This window comes from Lepisma saccharinum, chromosome 5 (genome assembly GCF_977018435.1).
Source record: "Lepisma saccharinum chromosome 5, izLepSacc3.1, whole genome shotgun sequence".
NCBI classification, from domain to species: Eukaryota; Metazoa; Arthropoda; class Insecta; order Zygentoma; family Lepismatidae; genus Lepisma; species Lepisma saccharinum.
In genome coordinates, this window is record NC_139233.1 from 37,405,337 (window position 1) to 37,424,768 (window position 19,432).

At 38.0% G+C, this 19,432-nt stretch overlaps 1 protein-coding gene across 1 annotated transcript; it reads right to left on the bottom strand.

The window, feature by feature from the left end:
* Nucleotides 1-1,514: 1,514 nt before the first annotated feature.
* Nucleotides 1,515-16,220, bottom strand: LOC145988328 (pancreatic triacylglycerol lipase-like). The gene is made up of 7 exons (XM_083123194.1): nt 16,169-16,220; nt 14,640-14,775; nt 12,544-12,686; nt 8,810-9,064; nt 7,533-7,724; nt 2,598-2,763; nt 1,515-1,651 (listed from the first exon to the last, which is right to left on the bottom strand). The coding sequence occupies exons 1-7, from the start codon at nt 16,212-16,214 to the stop codon at nt 1,564-1,566; spliced, it is 1,026 nt and encodes a 341-aa protein (XP_082979320.1). The 5' UTR covers nt 16,215-16,220; the 3' UTR covers nt 1,515-1,563.
* Between the last annotated feature and the right edge of the window lie 3,212 nt (nt 16,221-19,432).

A 19,432-nucleotide genomic window follows, 5' to 3' on the forward strand; every position in this document is an offset into this window, starting at 1 on the left:
TCTTCGCAAGTCAGCCAAAAGTGGCACAGAAAGCGAAGTAAAATAAAGCAAATCAATAATAACAATAATAAGTTAAGTGTAATTAGGTTTAATAAAGTATCATTTTATAAATGAAACTTTCTGTTAGCTTCCTCGTCCCCCACAGGAATTGACACATTTACACAAGCTTGAAGCGTATCCTGATCCATCATAATTTAGCAGTTATCAAAGCGGATAATAATGCGTTCATTATTTGATTTTTGATTATAAAGGGGTTTACGAAAGACAGAAAAAAATACGTTTTACGTTAAATTAAAGTAAATGAAAGAAAGCCAAAGTGAGCATGGTTGCCAAATTTCTTAGCTGCTATCCAAATGCTCTGCCAGGTTACTGAAATTTTCGTGGGTAATTTTCCCCTCCGGGCCACCTCCTGAATTCATTTTTCAACCCGGATGAACGACCAATTGAACATGGGTTAGAAGCAGTAAGAACCACTTCTTTCTTCTCCTCGCCGTAGAATCTACAGGGACAATAGTAATCTGTGACAATAAAGCATTGTTATAATGTCCAACATTCGTATTTGAGGAAAGAAAAGTTAGTCATTCGAATAAGGAGGTAGATCGAACACAAATGGTTGCCTAGTACCGTTGCATATAAAACGATGCGTTTAAAATATACGCAAATTAACAAAAACAATAAGATACAATTGTACTTCTTCCACGGCGTTGTTTCGGCACATGTCTTAACAACTATTCCAACAATAACAACAATGGGCGTAACTTGGGGCCTAATTTGGGGGGGGGGGATCGAACTTGGGACTTAACTTTGTGGCGGGCAGAATCAAGCTTGGGATTTAACTTGAGGGGGTCAGAATTGATAAGTTATCCATTCCATAAAAACAGCGTTCAGAACTTTTTGCTGAATACATTTGCAAAATCATAAAAATTACACTTCAATACTTTGCTACTCAGATCCCAGGAGGTTAACAAAAATTTCATTAATTTTGAATTTAGTAGCCTGAAAATTTTAGGGGGCATGTGTCCCCCCTTGCCCCCGCAAAGTTACGCCTATGATAACAACAATATAATTATCGTATTATTTTTGTTCATTTGCATTGTATTATATTCTAAACGCACAATATAATATGAACAACGGTGTTAATAACCGTTGGAGAACATATTTCGTCAAAATATATTTATTTTTATAACATGTACGGTAACGTTATTTTCAGAACGTTTCCTACTGATTGCGAGAATCTAACTTGTGAGCTTACCAACAGCCTAGTGTGTGAGCAAAGCGGTTATCGATAGGTTCTTGGTTCAGATGACGTCATCAGCTTACTTGTTGATTGGATCCCTCGTCAGTTATGACTCGCTCGCAAGCTGCAATTGCATAACGGCCAAAAATGTTTCGGAGAGAACCCGCTGTACTGTAAGCCCTTGTGATAAAAACAATACAGTCATACATAAGCTTAAGAATTCACAATTGTGCTTTATTATTCGGAAAGGTACATTATTTATGTGAATTGTGTGCTTTCAAAGTGACAAAAATCGATTTCAGTATGTTTACTGTGTGGTGATTTCATCATTCGTGTACGGCGTGATCATCATCATCTTCTTCTTCTGTGTGAGGCTGCGAAGTAGTGGTCCTCACGAAGTAAATTCCTCTCGCCCTGAAGAAGAAAAGCTACTTAAATAGCTGCATGGCTTGTATTGGTTAACTTGATTTCGTATTTCTAGCACTAATAGTTCACGAGTTACACTTCAGTTAACTTAAGAAAATTAAATAGTTGAGTTGGTACCATGAATCCTAGTTAACACGAAAAATAATCTGGCTTGTTTGTAAGTTAAGAAGTATTTATAATAATAACCAAGAGTTATAATAATAAGAAGAAGAACAATAACTACAAATGTGTAAAAACAAGGGTTTTGGTCAATTCATGCATAATTCTATTAAGGTAGGTGAGTCAAAGGTAACCCGTGTTCCTAAGGTGACCCACGTTACGAAAATCATATTGGTATTTAACACAGCTAACAAATGGCACTACATTAATGTACCTAGTCCCCCTCAGGTGCAACATGCAGAAAACGAACTCTCTCGAGCTGCCAGCAGCCATTTTATTAAAGTTATTGTGTAACCCCTGGAGTTGTAAGGGCTGTGCAGACCAGTCCTCTACGGAGGTTGACTATTCGTCGTTCTCGTATATAATTCATGTCAACAATCAAAAGTTTGACACCAAAAATTTTCTCTAATAAGATGTAGAAAAGTGAATAAATATGTTTTCTTGAGCATCATTTTCTAATCCAACTATGAGTTGGGACTCATGGGTCACCTTCGGAACAAATGTAACGGTCTTGTAATTTGTTTTTCCTTTTTAAGTCACAAGCAATGTTACAAAATATCATTTTTTTAGTTATAGGAGTTATTTCTTTAAATCAGAAATTTATCTCTCATTAGAGATTTGTAAATTGCCCTATAAGCTTAACTAGAGCCACCTTTGGTTCACCTACCTTATTTGTAAATGCTTGGCACATAGCACAATATCAGATAGGATCATTCATATCCAGAGAGATACAGAAGAGGTCTACAGAACAGAAATTAAATATAAGACAACTTACGTGCTTGGTGTTCTGTCTCCCATCTCTACAATATTTTCTTCGAACTCGCATTTTTCAAGATACATGTTCAACATATTTTTACAATTTTTTCCCCAATAGGAAGTGTGGTGGTCCACTGAGAGTGCGTAGTACTTTGGCGCCATCCCATGGCTACATCTTGACTTCTCTGTTAAAAGATTTGCGAACATTAAGAGAAATAAAAAGTTTTCGGTAACGATATTGGTCAGTTTGCAAATACAGAAAAAGAAATCCATGTGTCAAAAATAGCTTAGGCGTCCGTAAGAAAGGTCAAAAGAGGTAGTTAGTTGCCTGAAGGATCGAATTATGAAACACCGACGACATATTATTTCCTTTTCGGTTATTTTTACCTATTGGATAAATCGCCACTAAGCTACTGAACCGTAGAATAAACGCAGTGACACACTCACGCCTTATTCAGGGTTTAAACTTGTGACCTCTAGCTTCCCAGCGCGTTACGATGTCTACAACGCTATGAAGGCTGGTGTTTTTAAATTTCTGTCTTTTAATCATTTTCTGTTACTTTTGTTTGTTACTGATTACCTTTTCTACGTTCTCTTTGATTTTTCTCTTTGTTGCATTTTTCTTATTTCTTTCTCTGACTCTCGCTTCTTACATTAATTTTCCTGTCTCTTTCTCTCTTTATAGTTCCTTTTCCTCTTCCCTTTCTCTCTTTCAAATCTTTCCTTGAAATATGCAAAACAAAAACTATGATAAAACAGAAGAAATTACTTCAGTTAGTCAAGAGTAGTGTAATATAGTGTCAACATAGGAATTAAGGTTGAGTTACAACAGGTTGCTCTTACTATTCATGAAACAACACTACGTACGCTTGCCATATTCTGCTAAGTGGATAAAAATCATGATTATTGTTTAAAAAATAATTTCCATGATTATTTTGTTGATAGATGCTTAAAATTGCTTGGATGTTTTTGGCACCATGCACATAGATACTGTATATCTTTTTCATACCTCCTCTGACAATAAAGTTCGGTGAATGATCCTGAATATCGAAAGCAGACGAATTCTTAATGAAACCTATCTTACTGTCCTTCAAAGTAGTCCCCTCCCATGGCTATGCACCGTTGAGAACGGCTGTATATGTCCTGGAAACTTTTAGAAAAGTCTTCTTTCGTGATGGTGTTCAAGACCCTCGTCACGTTCCGTTGGATGTCCGGAATATCCTCAAATCTCTGACCTTTCAAAGCGATTTTGAAGCGTGGGAAGAGAAAGAAATCTGGAGGATTCAGATCCAAATTTCTTGCAATGCATTGCTACAGAGGATGAGAGCTGGTGTGTGAGGTACGACCCTGAAACGAAACGCCAAAGCATGGAATGGCGTTCTCCTGCATCACCCCGTCGGAAGAAGGCCAAGGCGGAAAAATTGTTGTTCCCTCCGGCAGGAATTCCTTGTGGATCATGCCATCACTGTTAAAGAAAGTGATAAGCATCGCCTTGATGCGTGATTTTTACGCCTTGCATATGTTCCGACGGGGTGATGCAGAAGAACGCCATTCCATGCTTTGGCGTTTCGTCTCAGGGTCGTACCTCACACACCAGCTCTCATCCTCTGTAGCAATGCATTGCAAGAAATTTGGATCTGAATCCTCCAGATTTCTTTCTCATCCCACGCCTCAAAATCGCTTTGAAATGTCAGAGATTTGAGGATATTCCGGACATCCAATGGAACGTGACGAGGGTCTTGAACACCATCCCGAAAGAAGACTTTTCTAAAAGTTTCCAGGACATATACAGCCGTTCTCAACGGTGCATAGCCATGGGAGGGGACTACTTTGAAGGACAGTAAGAGGTTTCATTAAGAATTTGTCTACTTTCGATATTCAGGATCATTCACCGAACTTTATTGTCAGAGGTTGTAGAAAGGCTTTTTCTGGTAAACGACCCGTAAAATATTTGAAGAGTTTGTTTAAAGCAAATAAAAATAATATATGTAAACATACATTTTTCTGTTTGTAATACTGTCCATATGAACCTACTATGGACATGTTTGTTGAGTGTGTTAATGAAATTATAATAATTTCAGTAACTTATCTTCCAGTGAAAATGAGACTCTTTGGATGTACGATATAATTTTAACTTGAAATATTTTGTATTGTCTTTGTAGCTGAATTTTGGCGTTATTTTTAATGATAGTTTGCACAATATCAGCTGCCATGTTTATTTATAGGTTAATAATAATAACACTCAGTGACAGATCTACAACCCGAAAAAAAACCGCAGTGCGGGAAAGAGGGGGGGGAGCGGAGACAAGTAGGCCTTTAGGTGGCCCTCAGCCATTGACATAGTAGAGGATTCGCGTATGTGAAAAATAAACGTAGTTGCTCAGTGGTGCAGAAACGAATACAGTATGTACAGGTAAAGGAAAAGTTTCCAGTGCATATAGCACTGTGCCATGAAGCCACATTTAGGGTATGTGGGAGTAGGGCCCCACAAATTTCCTATGTCGGACATCTTGGAGGTGATGTGATCAGCGGCATGCTCTGCCTGCCTTTACTCCCCACCGGGTACCATTTAATTCCGACCTTAGATCACCCACCTAGGGTCTCCCGCGTGGCAGTCAGGCTAGAATTTCACGATAAGTGAAGTATTGAAGGTTTCTTCAACCTATCTTTAATCAAGAAAAGTTATGACTTCATGATTGTAACACATGTATAATTTTCTAGGTGTGAGAAAACAGTTATATATATATATATATATATATATATATATATATATATATATATATATATATATATATATATATATATATGAATAGCTTATTGCAGAAAGGGACCTGAGTCACATTTTTGAGGTATCGGAGTTAATGGTATTTTTGATTTTCCTAGTTACAGACACATATTTTAGTGCAGAAAGGACGTCAGTCACACGAGGCTATAGCCAAGAAAATGCACAGTGAAAAGTGTACTTTAATGCAGAAAGGTACCTAAGTCACTGACTCGGGTCCTTTTCTGCAATAAACTTAGCCATATTTATACGTTGTACGAACTGTGTACGCTAATCTGTAATGCAGCTCGGGGCAGTAAAAATACTGTCAAACTTATTGACACCAATAACATTATTGATTTCGCAACGTGGTGGCCTCATGTCTACAAAAAAATGTGGCATCTGTTGAAACTAGCATATGTTCCTACAAGAACAGGCAGTATTTTCAGATTTCCAAGTATCATTACTTTGAATACTGTGTTGAACATAAGGGCACTGTCAAGGTTTCCGAATTCAACAAAGGTTTGATGTCTCACACCTTCTATCTGTCCAAAGGTGCAAGAATTGTAATTTCTACGCCACGTACGTTCCCAGTTGCACGTACGAGGGTCACTATTTATATTTTGAGCCTAACAATGAAAAAACAGGAATTTGGGATTGAAAACTGCTTTATTGTTTTTCGAAGTATGCCGATCAAACTTCCTAAATTGAAGGACATACGAACTGCCTTGTCGTATGTACCAGACGATGTCAAAGGATTTTATGAAGATATTCTTCAGTGGCCCACTACACTCGCCAATGAAACAGACTCAGATGTAGAGTGAAACATGCATGTACGAGCTCGTACATTATTGTACTTCAAACACCGACAATAAAGTCCAGAAAGTGCATTACACCGTAATTTATTGAGGAATCTATAATTTTCTGTGGCATATATAACATAACCTAATCTAACCTAACCTAACCTAGCATATGTGGCAACGACAAACGGGCGTTTGTAGAACATTTCTCGTCTTATTTCTCACAGTTTCCACTTTTATTGCAGAAAGGTACCGGAGTCACAACTTTTTCATCTCCACTGTCTCTAGCAGCATACTGCAGGGCGGTGCATTGAGGGTTGCAAAATTAACTATTCATTATGCTGAATGTTTGAGCCAACAACGGTACATTTCTTTCTTACACTATCAATATTATACGATTTTTCTTGTTTTTCTCAGAATTGTGCAAAAGTGACCCAGGTCCCTTTCTGCAATAAGCCATTCATATATATCTGTATATATATATATATAGTATATATATATCACATCACCACGGGCGCCGAAACCGGAGGGGCTAGGGGAGGCCAGGGCCCTTCCAGTTCACCCCCCCCACTCTTCCGCGCCTATAAGGGGCAACAAGTGGGAAATTACTCATTATTCTGCTCTGAAACTGGCATCACCCCTTTCCCATTTTTTTTTAAAATTAGTAGAACTCAATATGGAGGCCAACAATATGGCGGATATATATATATATATATATATATATCTGTATCTGTATGTGTGTGTGTGTGTGTGTGAAGGTAGGTAGGGGGGGAGCCTTTTGGTTATATTTTGCGGCGGAGCCCAAGATTTGTAGATCCGGCACTGCTAACACTATATACGGTTTAACAAGATTAGTATTTCGTATATTATTCCACACAAATAGTTTGCTATTTTTGCCTTAAAAATTATGGAATTTTAAATCAAGAGAGATTTAATTGTGTTTACAGTTTACATATTACATTTCCCTTCTTCGATACCCGGTGGAGGCACTTAGTGGTTCGGATTCCACTTTAAACTGTAGGTCCAGTCCCGCTTAGCCTTTCTGTGCATAAAGTGGACTTAAAACAGCAAATAAAAAAACAAATTACATTTCCTTTGTATGAGATTCACTCCATCAGTACATATATTTTGTTTCCTTTCTTTACCTATCTTAGAGCTTAATAAAAACTATTCATTGATTACGAGATTAATGTACTTTCACCAAAAGTGATTCTGATATCTTCAAATTCCTTACGTACATTATTCTACTAAATTACTTCTTTAAAGTGATTTAAATCAGATATTTTTATTTAAAATATCACCTGATTTAAATCGCGATTTAAGTGTTAAAGACATAAAACGATAATAAATACAAAAAACTATAGTCTCAAATAAAGAAGAAAACCTCATTTACCCCAAAGTATCTTCTTATAGCAGTCAGGTTGAATAGTGCCTCCGTTGACGTAGAAATCCACGTGTCCAGAAGGTTCATATTGACCCAATGTACCGGCGTTGGTGTGGATGATATCAACGAAGCTGGCGTCCTCAGTGTCTAAGTTCCAAAAATCAGGGACCAGTGCAAACAACGGTTTTGCAGGATCTAGCCCTGCAATGACATAATACGTTACTTTGGTTCTACTTCTCTCTCTCTCTCCTCCACCTCTGCCCTTCCTTATAGATAGAAAAAGGAAGGGAGTGAGCGAGATGGCAACGAGGAAGATAGGAAGGAGTGAGATAATTATGAAAATAACAATTACATTTTCAAATTGTCATATTTCACTTCATTCTTTACACCCATAACTCACTGCAGAAAAGAAAACCATGCATACTTGCAATGGAATATCTATTGGTTAAATCATTAAATCTACTATTTTGTACAATTTGTTGTGCATAAAAAAATGTCTTTGAGCATCTTCGTTAGATATTTAGGTGATACGATTTAGTAATAATAATAATAATAATAATAAATACATTGCACAAAATTGTATAGGCAATATTTCAGTAAAAAATCCTAAGAATTCGAAATTCATTTTTGAAAAGCACATAGGCCTATTTGATGTGTTACTATTGCATGGTTATATATTTTTTATGAAATCTTATTTTTTAAAGTCCATATCTAATATTTAGTATTTTGAAATTTTAATGAACAATAGTGAAATTATAATTATAGAATACATATTTTCGCAGATTGGAAATGAGGTTTTTATAATTTATTTATTGGTTATAGACTTTAAAAATGAAGTTAATAAGCTAAGAGTTTTGAAAAATGAGATATGAGAACTTGTGCTCTTCAATTCAAACACTGCTCTTTTCGCTTTGTGTTTTCAAGGCAAGTACATTCAGGTGCGGTCCATCGTTTGTGTGTGTGTGTGTGTGTGTGTGTGTGTGCTCGGGAATTTTCGTGTGACGTACCTTGGAGTCTTACACATTTGCACGGAAACACTGTTATTGAGTACTGGTTTTTCAATTAAGTCTTTTCAAGTATGTTGTAGCTTACTTTAACCCATGTGTTCAAAAATTAATGGTACATAATGGTTCTTCAGAGAGCCAAAGATGTGACGTTGTCTATTCTACGTGACGTCATCTACCCTGCCAGTTGAATATCACGAACAGACTCACCTATATCATTTTCTCTTATATGAGAGAAAACATTTAAAAAACGCATACTTTCAAAGGTAATTGCTAACTCACCTGTAATTCGACCGACGGAATCAAACTTCCGCAAGGAGTTTCCAGCTACTGCAGCGACGTGAGCGCCAAGACTAAACCCTATCAGATGGATGTTCCCCAGTTCAGCGCCAACCTGTTGGATGAGCGTTTGCAGCAAGTAAGCAAGGCACTTTCCTGTGTGCTTAGTGTTGAATACAGCCGATATGTAGCAAAATGGCTTCACAAGAGGACTCCAGTCAACATCTATCACATTGTATCCTCCTTCGCGAAGATATGCTTCAAAATATCGAGAATAGGATATCAGATACAAAAATAATACAGAAGTAAAACTTCCCAAAATTTGAAACTATTACTCTGCAGTATGAAATTTGTGTTACAGTTTCTTGATGTTAACAAATAGTCTATAGCTTCTGCTAAAATCCTGAAGAACAGGGCAAATGGTCATCAGAACCGCCATCTTGTCTTTATTGCAGCAGTGACTATTGCGACAGAACGAGCCAGGGATTATCCTGTGGAATGTTTTACCAAATTTGTGGCCAAGCGGCAGACCCTTAAAACCCCGCAATGTGAAAGTCCCCGAGGTGTAGGGACTCCGCAATGTTCTGTATGTGCTCCTGAAATATTGTATATTGCCACAAATTCAACGTATAATGTTGCTTGTATGAAAAATCTATACTTACTGAACAGATATAGGTCAACATGACGGAATTCGAACCGGAAATTATTTCAGGCGACCACTGTATAGAAAGACCTGCTGTCGGTGAACTTAATCCACAATGTTAGATACTAGAGTTTGGACTCCAATTAAAAATTAACATAAAAATGAGTTACATCAAGATTTATGTTTTTGAATTCTGCGTTAATATATGCTAACAACATTTTTTTCGAGCGTGACTTCTATTTTTTTTATCGTCGTGAGAACAAAAAAATTGTCGATTCTTTTAAGTTTTGCAATCGATCACTCTCTTTGAAATTCTATAAATAAAAAACGGGTTATGCAATCGTGATGAAATTTTAGTACGGTGCAGGTAGAAAGGTTTTAAACACAATTCTTAATTTTCATACTTTTAAAATTTGTCAAAAAACAGCTCTCATCAATTTTACGAAACAACTTTTTCTTAGCATTGGGTAGTACTACAAATATGACCTTGGTCTTCTTTTGAAGTTCTTTGCATCTGTTTTTAAAATTCATTATCACCGTAGTCTTCCATACGAGTCACCAGTCATCACAAGTAACTTCACGGCTTATTTCTCAATTACAATGTGTGTGTTTAATATCTGGGATGTGCTAGAGTGGGTTCCCAGCAACATCATAAGACTATGTTCACGATAATAATCAGGAGTGTACTGGCTCAGCCACAGGGATACGGGCAACTTGACATGTGGGTCGCCTCGGGAATTCTATTGCTCACAGATGGCCATCGATAGGGAAAAAAACATCAACTTACATATGAACACCGTTTGTCATCACTATGGCTAGGATATTTATGACCTAAAAGTCACCAAAATATGCAAAATAAAATATGCTCTTATGGCCTAAAATTTTACAAAATATGCACTAGAATTTGAAAAATATGCCCTTATAACTGGACTGTTCCAAACATCAATATCTAATATATGCTGAAATATTTTCACATACGAACTGTTTTTAATTCACTTTATGGGCCCTGAGTTGAAATGCACAATACTTTCTGTAAATTTTCAAATAAAATTGAAAAAGATTTTGCTGCAGTCCAAATTAAAAACAAACTCGAGTGAACATTGAAGTTAGATCGAGTCCACTCCTAAAATGACTGTAAATTTCTTGAAGAAAGCTAAAATATGCTGAATATGACCGAAAATTCATCAAAATATGCACTATCACTTATAAATGGCCAAATATGTCCTTAAAAGCACCTTAACTCATTAGTTTCTTCATAATATGTATTTCAGGGAACACATCACCCTTACCAAAAAAAAAAAAATATATATATATATATATGCTAAGTCATGAAAATCCTAGTCCTAGTCATCACCTTACAGACTAAATTTCCTACAGTTATGAATCCAATAGGAAGACTCAGTTGCTCCGCCAGTCTCTCTTATTGCAACACAATAAGCAATCAAACTTGGTAATTCATGAACTTTTACCACTAATATTAGGTTTACCTCTGGTATTTTAAATGAAATTTTCCATCAAATATTTTCAACGAAAGCCCCAGGCCTTTAGTAATCAAAGGGTCGCTGGTTCGATAAGAGGTGGAGGCACGTGGTGGTTCGTATCGCACATTAAACTGTAGATACAGTCCCCATTAGACTATTTGTGCATAAGTTGTACTTAAAAACTCAAAATAGTGTTTTTGGAATGTCTTTGTATGTATATATGCAACCTAATTATTTTCTTAATGTATCAAGCACACAAAAGATCATGTACTAAATATTTCCTTCAAGAATTAATCCTGGCTACGACACTGCTTTGAAGTGAAAGAAAATTTTTCCAACTACCTTTTCCAGCTATTTATCAGAGATTCATATCATCCTGATTTAGTTTCCAGAAGCCATTACCTTGATATATAAGGCAATAACAAAAAATGGGAAGAGAGAGTATTTGGGGCAAATTAACAATGAAGGGAAGGGGGAATAGGGGGTCTAGCTAATTATTGTACGTCCGCCCACCATAATCAATGGAACATACATTATGGTATATTGGAGGGCACAATTCACGGGGAGCCAACAGAAAACTGTGGTACGCTACTGTACCAAGTAAGTATTTGTTCTATATTATACTGAATGAAAATTGAAGCTCAACGTGTGCAAATATTACTGACCATTTACATACATGTTGCATTTTGGGTTAATTACTGTAGCGCACGTATAATTTTATTCCGTTATAGTAGATTTTACTTAAGAGCAGTGGCATTCAAAATCAATAAATAAGCCTAAATAGAGACAACTAACAGTGGCGGCAATTAGGGGTTGCGAGGGCAGTTGCCCCCCACTTTTTGCCACTTTTGCCCCCACACTATCTAAACCTTATCTACAAAGGAAAATATACTGTCATTGTTCCCTTAGTTTTGGTACCTTGCCCCCCCCCGTTTTGGAACCCAATCGCCGCCACTGACAACTAATATAATAATTTCTAAGTTCTGAGAGATGTTTTATAATTGGCAAAATCAGCCATAATTCAGGGGATATAAAACCATTCAGCCATGATCGAGTATACAGCTGACAGACCATGTAGATTATATTCTGTGTGTTTGTACAATAGTGCGGTGCCATCTGTCAATTCATGAAACTAACTTGGGTATTGAAATAACTTTCGGCATTTAAGGACGTGTGGATTAATCGAGTTAGTTTTCTCAGTCAGAGACAGATGGCAGCGTGGACAAGATACAAATTTAATGTTTGAATTAACATCATTGTGCTATACGCAGGGTATAAAAGAAGTTTGAATATACTTAGTTAGTTAAAACACCTGTACGGAATATCGGGATCATAGTTTCATATTAGGAGTCCCACAATAATCAGTCGAGAAATGTATTGCATTTAGATTTTCGGCTGAGCGATCGTCATGATATTAAATCATAACAACTATATTATTACACAAGAAAAATTCCTAGATTTGCACATGGTCGAATTTCCAACCGTAAGCGAGTGGAGGTAAAGTGGGCGATAAGCTTGTACACTCCTGTTAAGATAAAGTGGAACATTCTTCAAATCTTTAACCCTATAAACTGTGCCACTTTATGTGAACAAGAGTGTACATTTCGTTTTACCTTCTCTGATTTCGGAGTTACGAGAATTGATGTGGTCCTCCATGAAGCCGTGGATGAGCACTTTGGTAGGCTTCCTTGAGTCGAATTCTGTTTTGTTGATTGGCTCAGCAAAGTTTATCAGGTGTGGCGAATCTGGATGTGTCCTATACATGGACAAGAGTAAAAGTGCGTATAATTTCAACTTTAAAATCATTCGAAGATAATATATTCTCAACAAATATGATATAGAGTATGCGGTGGGTACTCAAAGCTGTACGACTAGCTTCAGAGCCCCCTATCCTCACTAGTACTTGTTCATGTACAGTTAGAAGCAAAAGAAAGTTGGACATTGAAGAGAAAAAGTGTGTTGTGGACTAGCCACAGGAAGTTGATGTTCTGATGTATTTTTAACTCGCATTAAACTGCATGTCAAAAACTGAAATAAGATATGTCTTTAAGTGTTTCTGACACTTAAGTGTATTATTACTATTATTACCTTTGCCTTTTCTTGATTGGTGGAGTTAAGATTGTATATAGCTGTTTATTCCACCCAGACATACACATAAAATTACACAAATGCACATGGGGACATTACATACAAACAGAGAATGCAAAGAGGAAAGTTTTATTTTACATTTAATTAATTCTCAAACAGACTCGCTTGCGTCGATTCTACATTTCAAAGTGTAATTCGAACCTCTATGGGTATCGAACACAGGATACCTTGATAAAGTAAATTTATCTCCCGTGAATTACGAAGGCACATAACGCCGACCTCCGAGGCGTAGTGGTTATCACAACTCGCTACGGCGTCAGGGGTCCCGGATTCGAATCCTGGCCTGGGCATGAGGGATATTTGTGAGTTTCCCTTAATCAATTTCATCATATCACCGCTTATCCTTTTCGTCGCGATTAGACCGAAGTGGCAAAAAAAGCGATGCTAAATAACAAGAAAAATCAATCATATCAAACGAAGGCACATAAAGGATATAGAGGTGATGCAATCAGCAGCACGGTTCGTGCTGGTTGCTCTAACGTATCGAGGCATATGCAGGGATATTCACTTCGGGAATCTATCCTGGGTCTCTCGTACGGCAGACAGGCTCACTACCGATTCGATCACCGAACATCGCTTAAAGTTTCCTGAGTTATTACACGAGGGTCATTTCAAATGTTTTCCACACTGCGCATGCGTAGTCGGTCGATTGATACAATAGCTCCGATTATAGAACTTTCTGTGTACATTCCCTGCCTGACTTGTGCTTGCTCTGGAAAACCTACTTTGGAAAGGAAGAATGATATACACGTGTTCCGCTTATGGGGATCGAGAAATAATTGATAATTTGAAGTGTAAATAATAGTTTACTAACAAACCTTTTTACATACCTCGATGTAGAAACTCTCAGAGTTTTTGAAATGGTCAATGCAACTCGATATGTGCGCCTTGAGTTGCGCTAGAGACATCCAAATAGTCCACATTCTTACCGTCGCGTCTCGTGTCTATTGCTCTAATGAATAGTGCCAGGCTTGTTACTACATTACACATTGGCGCGTATGAGTAAGCACGTGTATTCTGTTTTGGTGTATAAACTCGGGGAGTCTCTGTATCTTGTAAAATTAAAGTCACAATAATATCATCCTCTGATTTTAGACGCTGAACGTTTATTTCCCAATCCCGCCAAGTGGAACACTCTGTAGATGGGAAGTAGTTCGTGACCCGACGTACAGGTTTGACATGGTCGCACGAGATTTTGACTTGATCTTAGAACTGAAGTATCATTCTGTCGTGACCCAAGCAATCAGATGTTTGGAAAAGAACGGTGCTCTGTTGGGAATTCGAGCTTGGACCAAACGTTGGCCAATTGTGCTACTAAAATAATGTACATTGCTTTTGGACTTATGTTTGTTTTTTAATAGCTTTTTGAAAGATAATATTTAGTGTGCGTTACTTTTGAAATTACTCTCATGTATGAGATTTACAATATAATAAGAGAGAGAGAGAGAGAAATGATAGAAAGAAGGAAGGAGAGAGAAGGATGTGATGAAATACGAGAACATAGGACATCAGTCTCCTATGGTTGGTTACAACCTGTATATACTACAAGATTCAGTCTTACTCGGTGTACAGGTAAAACCGAACATCATCATCCGGACATGTTGCTTCCGTATTCCATTTGCAGCGTAGAAGCCTCTCATGTACAGCGTCTTCTTCCACCATTGCCCACGGCTCTTCACCTTGACATTCCGCTGCAACTAAGAACGGCAATTATTTAGTATCAGTATATAGAGGGGGTCATCGAAAAACTTTCACAATGTGTACAAGACTTCGATGCGAAGAGCTTTTTTATATATATCATTTGCTGGTCGGGGTATCATTTCGACATTACGAGGGGTGTAAGGGTGACCTAAATGTCAACCTCCCTTCCACCCTGGACTACATTTTCTAGACTAAAAGGTTCTGTCGTTTGGACTTACACCCACTATAATCCTCTGTGGGGGCTAGTATCGTGTTCTGTCCATGTATGTTTGTGATTGTCCTGTCACCATTCTATCTTCACGATTAGCCAATGTGGCAGAAAAGCAAAGTAAAATAAAACAAATCAATCGACGCCACTAGCCCTCGAGAAGTTTCATATGCCATTCTGTATGTATGCAACCATACCACACAGATTCAAGGTTGCCACTGTCTACGCCTTGTGAAAGTGTGTGGGTGTGTGAAACACCTTCCAGTATATTCCTTGTTGGTAGTATCTAATACCGAAGCATTCACACATTTGTAGAAGCATTTGTAACGAGCATTAAAAAAAGTATATTGTTTAAATACAAGAATTTTCTCAGGAAAGGTGCAACAGAAGCTGTTCACGGAAAATTTTCTGAGGCGAGGTTAGTGTAAAGTTATGTTTACACAATAAAATAAGATGTTCATCTAAAAGCCATGCGACATGAACACACAAAATAAGCGAATAAGGAATTCAAATAATAAAGAAATTTACTTTAAAGTAGAAAGATTCAAATGAGGAAGCAATGTTTTTAAAAAGAAGAGAGGAAAATGGAAAAGAGAAGAGTAATATCTTCCCAAAGAATGAATGCTGCTGGAAGAGTTTAAAGTAGTAGCAAATAAGACAAGAATGCTCCTATGCGAAATGGAAGCAAAGAGAAGATCCATCGTACGATTGGGTCCCCGCTACCGGCAAAAATATATTATTCACCTGAAGACGAGAGAACAAGCACTACACTCTGTCCCTGGAATGTGTGGAGCAAAGCTGCGCAAATCGGTAGAGAAGGTGGAGCGAAGCAGTGCGCGCTTCTCCCCTCACGAGTTCATTGGTCGAGACCTTTTGAGTCACTACTTGCGCACTTGTTTTCGTTCGCTCGCTCGCTCCAGACATACCCGGAATAGAGTATAGACGATGGGTAATGCCCAATTAGCATTGCATAATTTAAATTCAGTATGAAAATCTTTCGTGGTATGTTGGCTTCTTTGTTCTCACAGATTATAATGTGTATTGTCATGGTAAATATTGTGGTGAAGAGTTGCTTGAGATGTAGTAGGCTTGCAAGCAGATTTATAATTGGCATTTCTATCGTACTCTCTCTATATACCTACGTATATCAATATAACCCGCTGTCTAAAGAGATTTCATACCTGTAAGAAACAGCACACCAAGGAAAACTCTCAGAAGACACATCATCAACGCTTTGAGACATACGAACAGACCCTAACAATATATAATTGCTGATTTTATATATTTTTGTCCCCGGAAGACCACCAAGAGATCAGTAATAATATTGAAAATAGCCCTTTCAACCTTGAAATGATTCACACGAACAAAAATCAAATCAGCACTAAATAAAAAGCGACAAGATTAGAAAAACATTAACTCAGTTCTAGGCTAAAATGCATATCTAAGGTCTATGATAAAGGGTAAAGAATGTCAAAGTGAATGGAGTATTTTTACACTATTATTCGTGAAAAGATTGTAAACTATAACGTCGAGTCGTCAAATAGTCATATCTTTCCTTTATGGATGTCATATATAAGTGTTTGCAACTCCATCTGTTTCTAACCTTATGCGAATTCTAGTTTTCAATCACGAGAAGCAATTTTTAGCAGCCTATTGCCTTGGACTTTCATTTAATGGTAGATGAATGATATGAACGGCATTAAAATATACTCCTAGAGCCAGTCCTGCTATAGTTGAGATAGTAATAAAAACCTATTTTGAAGTCTTATCAGATATACTATAGCTGAAGAACATGGCAAGGCAATTGTACCATATGTAGCCTATAACGGATATGCAATTCCTTCTTTCTGAGATATCTTGAGGGGTGTGGGTTTGATTCCCAAGGTCTCTAAGCAGCTTAAGGATCTTTCTTCGGTAGAGATTTACGTATATTCAGTCGTAGGATCCCACATGAAGCTACGGATCCTTCCGTTCCTAATGATCTCTGGTGGAAGTGGAATTCGCTATTAAACCCCTGTGTATATATATTTTAAGATAGATGAACATCGCGGCGGACTGTGCGCCTGAGAACTATAACCTGTCCCAGCTAACTGTAGAGCAGGGCTGCGCATATCGGCAGAGGAGGAGGAGGAAAATCGAAAGGTGAAAGCGCAGCGTTGCCAACCGTACAGTCCAGACCTTAGTCCGTACGCTAAAGGAGGAAACCGGGTAACTCCCGTCGCCCATTACACAACCCCGTTTCTCTCACTGTTTATTGGAGGAGCCGTCTCCCGTCACTACTTGCGCAGAGACTTGTTCTCGTTCGCCTGGTCTACAGTTAGCTGGTATGGAGCTTAGATGATGTTCAACTTTTAAGGTAAAGATAGAAAATTCGGAATTATGTTTACTTTTGCAAATGAGTTGACAAATTAATTATTTCTTTCTCTCTTCTTGCACTGTTTATCACCTTTTCTTCAGGTTCTCTTCATTTTTTCTTCCTCTTTTTCTGAATCTCTTTCTATTTCATAATTTCTTACTGTTTCTCTCTTTCCGTCACTTTATTTTTATTTCTATTTATTTTCTCTCTTTCCGTGTGTGATCCCTGCTCTACTATTAATTATCCTCAAAATTCCTCGTGCAGGCAATTTGGGTTGGCCAAGACTATTTCACAGCGGGCTAGAACTCACTCTCACCCTTCTGATGACGCCACCCTTGTGTACGTCAACATAATTGAAAGCTACTGATTAGATGGTAGATGCAGATGCAGATGCAGATGCAAGATGGACGCAAGAAGGGAGAGAGATGGTGAAGTATAGATGACTCTTTTGCATGGGCCAGCATAAGTATACAGGATTGTATTTCAAGAATTGAAGAAAGGAGTTCCAGTAACTGATTTCAAAGCATCACATTGTTATATCCAATGGGCGGCTAGTCAGAGGTAGAGCAATTGACAATGGCAATGGTTTCTAATGTGTACATGTGTATTCTTGTTAGTGATTCTTTTAAAGTTGCATGACAAGTATCCCACTTAAGATACAACGTGGAAGGAGAGGCAAGCATGGGTGAGACGCCAGGAACTAGCTGGGAGGATTCTCATTTTGGCTACTCTCCTTTGGTTTTGCGGTTCTAGCCTTGGTCGAAAGGCTGGCTGGTAGGAGGTGTCGTTAGTTTGGATAGGGCCCGGGTTTGGCCCCCACGTTCCTGGTGGCCCTGATGCGGAATAGATTCATCTCTTCGCTGGGAACACTCGCACTCTGCTGAACTTCGTGTGGTATGTTACTCGCCTGGCCACCCACACTTTTTACCTCCGCACTCGAGGTTCGGTGCACTTCGTACTCGGCTCAGATTTGTCTAGGGGTATCTTTCTTTGTACGACAATGCACGTGGGTTGCTACAAGTCAACATATTTATATAATTAACTACAAGAGACAACGGATAACCTTTGCGAAACCTTATTGATCAAGGGGATAAATTACCTTGTCCAGCTTTTGTGAAATTAAAAACTGAAATTTTGGATATTTTCTATAGTTTAATTAACGTAAAATTTGAAGTATGTACAAATCGTATCCGAACGTTCATTTCTCTAATTATTTATGGGGCCAAAACTCTAATTTTGATGTTGGAATCTCTATTGTTTGTACCTGGATGCTTTACATTTCATGAATTACATCGGGAGTACGCTTGTCACAAGGTAGACTCGCGTTACTCCAAGAAACGTCTTAACAGGCGCGAGGCCGCCCGACGTGTACATTTCTCAACCTCTACGGTGACAAGGCACTAGGCTGCCCGGCGCACCGTAATTACTTGAAAATAACATCCAGTACAACTACCTTTTTACCTGTAAACTGGACACCAAGGCACTAGCTTGCCCGGCAATCCAATCTCTTACAGCATCCGTTTCGGGAGACCTGTCCTCCGGTCCTAGCTAACCGAAGCAAAAACAGCCTCTCCCTCCCAAGTCTCTGTTCCAACAGCCGACCTCCCCTACTCTCAACTGGGAGTTTATATACGTTTGGTTGGCGTCTGTTGCCAACGGCCCTTCTTTCAAAATTTTTAATCTTTAGCAGCTAAACTGCCCGCCTTTTCCTTGAACGTTCGAAACACGAAGCAAGAACAGAGAGCTACATGGTATTTATACATGGAATAATATGAACCTAAAAATGCATAATAAATTGATTTACACTAATCACATATATATGTTTATACACTTGATTACCCAATTAATTAACATATTAATAAATATTACAATAAGAGAAAAAACACTGTTGCCCTGACACGGGGGCAGAGTAACAGGTATCTTCGGCGGAGTCGCTGTAATCTCTCCCGACGTACGGGAGTTGGGAAATGACTAAAATTTGTTCCGGGTTATTCCGGTAACGTAGCACAAAGGTAAGAGAAGACAGGACAAAATCACTAATAAAACAAACACATTAAGTGTTGAAATGTTAACTTTTATTTCATATTTT

Bases quoted from the DNA above. Each gene is read 5' to 3' on its own strand.
- LOC145988328 (XM_083123194.1), bottom strand. From the start codon at position 16,214: ATGATGTGTCTTCTGAGAGTTTTCCTTGGTGTGCTGTTTCTTACAG. The intron at 14,776-16,168 runs GTATGAAATCTC...TGCCGTTCTTAG, and splicing joins TGGTGTGCTGTTTCTTACAG to TTGCAGCGGAATGTCAAGGT. The intron at 1,652-2,597 runs GTAAGTTGTCTT...TTTCTTCTTCAG, and splicing joins GGAGACAGAACACCAAGCAC to GGCGAGAGGAATTTACTTCG.